This window comes from Camelina sativa, chromosome 4 (genome assembly GCF_000633955.1).
Source record: "Camelina sativa cultivar DH55 chromosome 4, Cs, whole genome shotgun sequence".
NCBI classification, from domain to species: Eukaryota; Viridiplantae; Streptophyta; class Magnoliopsida; order Brassicales; family Brassicaceae; genus Camelina; species Camelina sativa.
Window position 1 is genome coordinate 4,976,690 of NC_025688.1, and position 5,321 is coordinate 4,982,010.

Below are 5,321 nucleotides of genomic sequence, written 5' to 3' on the forward strand. Positions count from 1 at the left end.
GGGATGCATCGACCGATGCAAGTTACACTTGCATTGACCGACACTCGCACTGCATCGACCGACGCATGCTCCACATCACACAAAAACCCTAAGGTTTTACGCGCCGTCCTCGCACTTGCATCGACCGACGCNCGACTCCCACACCCAGGACCCTAGCATCACCGACCATTGGAGCATCAACACCGCCCCCTCTGGCCACACTCATGGAATCCTCCTAGACACCCTGCGACTTGCTAACACCCTCAGATGTCACACTCTGGTCCTCGGTCTCACTAACCACTGGGACTCTGCCCCTACCACGACCACATCCGCGTCCACGACCACGACCACGACCAGCAACAGCATCCTCTCTAACCATCTGCNGCCAACACATAAACAAGCAGATCAGAGAAGCTCTAGCTTAGATAAGCCATGGTCCTGCACTTACCTTTGCCACATAAGAATTTGAATCTCAAACAAGCAATAGAACACTCCTAGCAAGCTCCAACAACGTTCTAAGCCTCAGATCTCACCAGGAAACGCCACAAACCCACATAAATCACCAAGAACACCAAGAACACTCTTTCTCTCCTTTGTTTCTCTCAAAAATGGCCAAAGTCGACTAATAAGACAAAAGAATCGACAAAACGCAGAAAACTGAACCTGCATCGACCGATGCACCTTCTGCATCGACCGATGCAATCCCCAAACCGGGATTTCGGTTCGCGGGTGTTACAATCCTTACGCATATTTCCGCCAAATCTAACCTTGATTTCATACTATCTTTGGTTTTACCCTGCACATTTAAAAGCGTAGTGATGAGATTATCAAAAAAGGTTTTCTCTATGTGCATCACGTCAAGGTTATACTGCAAGAGAAGATCTTTCCACTATGGAAGCTCCCAAAAAATATTCTGTTTGTGCCAATTGTGAGCGCTTCGATATCCATCTGGCATGTTTGCTGGTGTATGCCAGTTACCCCCATGTTTACATGTTTCTTGAGCACCATAGTTATCGATTAGTTCAAACAAATCATTGGCAAAGACGTAAGTTGGTGGAGGAACACACACAACTTTATTCTTTCTAAACAATTTCTTGTTCCTTTGACACGGATTCTGCAAGGGAATAAACCGACGATGACAATCAAATCAACAAGGTTTTCGCCCATACTTTAACTGAAATACCTCTGTACGATCCATAAAATAAGGACTTGATAACCTTCTCTGTGAGTCCACCCAGATAATATTCCGTATACGGGGAAGTCACTAATCGTCCACATTAGCACTGCCCACATATTGAAATTATGTTTTTTCGAGGTATCGAACGTCTGAACACCTTCATACCACAATTGCTTCAGCTCATGAATAAGAGGTTGCAAGAAGATATCTAGAGCTCGCTTCAGATGCTTAGGACCAGGTACCAAAGTACTCAAGAACAGAAATTCGCTTTGCATACACATATCTGGAGGAAGATTGTATGGCGTCAATATAACAGGCCATAAAGAATACTGCCTCTCTGACATACCAAATGGACTAAAACCATCTGTACTCTTGAGCAAAGTCAGGATATACCGATTGAAAATGTTTCCACGCCTTTGCATCGGATGGATGTGTAATTTCTCCTTCTTCAGTAAAATGTTCTGCATGCCATCAGATTCTTGATGCCCATAATTACTAGGTTGATCAACAGCATAATTCATACTACTACTTCCAGCGTTATTGCTACAACTATCTCCATGACGTAACCATACATAGTAATTCGGCATAAATCCTCTATTATAAAGATGCTTCTTCACTAGATTAAATTCTAAATATTTATCGTTTAAGCATTTACGACATGGACAAAATATTGTACCGTTTTCACGAGCAAAGTCTTGGTTTTTCGCCAGGTACATGAAACCGCGCAAACCATCACAAAACTCTTTCGTCACATCACCGGTCTCCGGATCTCTATGATTGTACATACACTGTTGTATTGTATACATATCATGCTCAGCACCTCCAAACATTATTATGAAATTTAAAATTTTCTAGGCTTTTTCTGTAGTCTTTTTTCTTTCACAAGATTTTTTTTTTTGGGTCGCAAAGGTTTTTTTTTCTAAGTGTTTTGTGTTGTGGTTTCCATGTTATATGGACTTGCTATTGATAGGCTTACTAAAAATAACTGCTATGGATTTGCTAGGGAAATTTGCAAAGGGTTTGCGATGAATATTTTTAAAATTTATTTTTTGCTACAAATATGTGAGGCTGTTAGATTTTTGCCGACATACCAGTTAGACTCGGGTAAAACGTGTTTGCCGACATCTACGTCCCTTGCAACTCCCTCGCAAATTTGCTACGCCATGAGTTATCGCTAATGTGTCACAAATTTGCGAGAGTTTTACTCGACCACACAAATCTGTTTCACGTCCTTCGCAAATTTGCAAGGGAGTATTCCGTCGCAAATTTTGCAAGGGAATTGCAAATGCCCTCAACTCCGTAGCAAGTTACTCATAAATCCATAGCAAAATTTCGAAGGCATATTGCCGTTGCAGATTTCTATCGCAAAGAGCGTTTTTGTTGTAGTGAAAGATTAAAAAACAGTGAAATAAATAAGTAAACATAGATGGTGGCGATGCACCTTCTGATTCTAAAAAAGTTTCATTTGTCTAGTGTTAAAAGAAATAGTTTTCGATATGAGAAGTCACCAGTTCGATTCGCCTCGCCTAAACGTCACATTAAATTCATGATTTTTAATTAGATATAATTTTCTAACACAACTGATTTTTTTGATATTTAAAAAAAATTGTATTTAAAAGAAAAATTATGAATTGATAATAATTTAATATTTTTTATAAGATAATATTTTATAACTATTATCAATTATATATAATTTTTACTAAAATATATCAAATTAACCCACGTAAATCCAAAACTTAGTTAAACCTAAAAGAGAAAATCAAAATCTTATGTTACAAGGAAGCTAATTATAGACAAATGAGGAATATAAAAGAGAAGACGTAAAAATAAAGTCTAACGACAAAAACTTAACGCGAAACTTCGTAAGCAAAGCTAGGGTAACTTTCTAATTGATTGAACGTAGACTATTCAGGCTAATCAGCTACAATAATATCCAGCTTCTAAAATAGTTGTAGTGAAGTGTTATATGTAGTTTGATTGAATATAAAATTTATTTAATCAAAAACCATATTTGGATCATTGAATGATTAAATGCAAAATTTATTCAATCAATGATCTAAATATTTCACAGGAAGAAGTAGAAGACCATTTTTCTTTCCCGCAGAGAATCCAAGACATTCTTCCATGTCAATATCTTCGACTTCCATGCCTTCTTGTAATTGCCAGTCAAAATGGTACAGCATATTCGCCAGACCAAACTCCACCATTGTTTCTCCCATGTACATTCCAGGACAGATTCTCCTGCCACTTCCAAAGGCTAATAACTCAAAGCTCTGTCCTTTTGTATCAATCTTGCTATCAAAAAACCTCTCGGGAAGAAACTCCTCTGGGTCTTTCCAGATATTGGGATCACGCCCAATAGCCCATATATTGACATGAATATGTGTCTTGGGTTGAATCTTGTAGCCATCGATCTCAAATTCAGTCATTACTTCTCTAGGGAGCAGAAGAGGTGCTAAAGGATGTAGCCTGTATGTTTCTTTAATTACCATTCTCAAGTATTGGAGTTGGTCGATGTCTTCCAAGCTGATTAGTTCTCTCTTCCCAAATTTGTTTCGGATTTCAGATTGAACTTTCCTCATCACTCGCGGGTTTCTCGCTAGTTCTGCCATCGCCCATGTCATGGTTCCTGAAGAAGTTTCAATCCCCGCTAAAAGAATGTCCTGTTACAAGAACATGTTATATATAAGTCAAGAATCTTAGGTATTGTTACAAAATTTCTTCACCATTAGGTTTTGAATATTTTACCATCAAGATTGCTTTGGTATTGTTTCTTGTGAACTTGTCATTTCCAACAACAGCTTCTTCTTTCTCCAATTTCAATAGCAAGTCCACAAAATCTTCACTGCCTACTTCCTTTTCCTCTTTATGCAGATCAATTATTTGTTCATAGAATGCATCGAGATCTTGTCCAGTTTTCTCTCTCCGCCCTTGCATACCAGTGAGCCGGTCGATGATCCAGCCGATGTATGGAATAAAATCTGAGGCAGAGAAACTTCCCAACATCTCGAATGCTTCACGGATTAGCTTGTTGAACCTGTCATTGCTAAGAACATTTCCCTCAAAAATCACACCAAATGCTGTCCTACATACTATACTTACACTTAAAGCAAGACACTTCTCGTTCAGGTTGACCGGAGTTTTCCGAGAAGCTGATTCCGCGATTGAATGGATCATTTTCTTGACCTCCTCGTCCTTGATGGGTTGAGTTGAGTTAATTCTTTTAGCACTGAAGATTTCTCGAGTACAGAGCTTTCTTAGTTCTTTCCAGTAGTCATTGTAAGGAGAGAAAGATATGTCCCGATTGTTGTAAGAGAGCTCTCGTCCCCCTGAGGATTGAGATATGAATGAAGTAACAATTCAAGACTTTTGTATGTGAACTGATTTATATAGTACCTGCTAAGGAAGGACGGGTACAACAATGGAGGTCATGGTCTCTTAGAGCTTGTTTTGCTGTCTCTGAGGATGAAAGTATAATTGTTGGGACTTTTCCAAGCTTCAAAAGCATCACAGGACCATACTCTTTTGAGAGCTTCCATAGAGACCGATGAGGTAAATCTCCGAGCTGATGTAAGTTTCCAATGATAGGTAAACCAGGAGGAGACGGTATTGATCGATGTTGCCGCCGCTTTGCATGTTTCAAGGCGGTGAGAAAAAAAAAGATGATTAGGAAGAGAAGTGATAGAATCAAAATGTTAGCCATTTGTATATTGTATTATTTTATTAATTTACCGAGTTGTGTAGATATATATATATATATATATAACTTTGAGATATGCTCACTTCAATAATTTAATTGAAGAAAACGACATGAAAATTAGACTGTTAAATTATTATAATTGATGAAGACAAAAGAGAGAGCCACGTTAAACTTTTAACAATTTTTTTCCTCGTTATAAAAAAAATATCTACCACGATAATTATTGAATCATTGAGATCGATAGAAATGGGACTCTCCAATATGTGACATAGATCTAGAATAAAAAATCTCGTCAATCAAGAGACAAAATATCAGAGATCGAGAACCACAAAATTAATGTCAACAGATCAAAAACAATAAATAATTGATTTAGAAATCAAAAATTAAAAATTGTTATAACAAAACGTTTAGAAAATTATTTTCTTGTATTATTTATTTCCTTTATATGATATAACATATATAGAG

At 37.8% G+C, this 5,321-nt stretch overlaps 1 protein-coding gene across 1 annotated transcript; it reads right to left on the reverse strand.

Moving 5' to 3' along the window:
* Nucleotides 3,016-4,882, reverse strand: LOC104779837 (cytochrome P450 71B26). Its single transcript, XM_010504235.2, has 3 exons — nt 4,553-4,882; nt 3,905-4,485; nt 3,016-3,819 (listed from the first exon to the last, which is right to left on the reverse strand). Exons 1-3 carry the CDS (start codon nt 4,857-4,859, stop codon nt 3,205-3,207), a joined length of 1,503 nt encoding a protein of 500 aa, XP_010502537.1. The 5' UTR covers nt 4,860-4,882; the 3' UTR covers nt 3,016-3,204.

Bases quoted from the DNA above. Each gene is read 5' to 3' on its own strand.
- LOC104779837 (XM_010504235.2), bottom strand. From the start codon at position 4,859: ATGGCTAACATTTTGATTCTATCACTTCTCTTCCTAATCATCTTTTTT. The intron at 4,486-4,552 runs GTACTATATAAA...CTCAATCCTCAG, and splicing joins TACCCGTCCTTCCTTAGCAG to GGGGACGAGAGCTCTCTTAC. The intron at 3,820-3,904 runs GTAAAATATTCA...TTCTTGTAACAG, and splicing joins ATACCAAAGCAATCTTGATG to GACATTCTTTTAGCGGGGAT.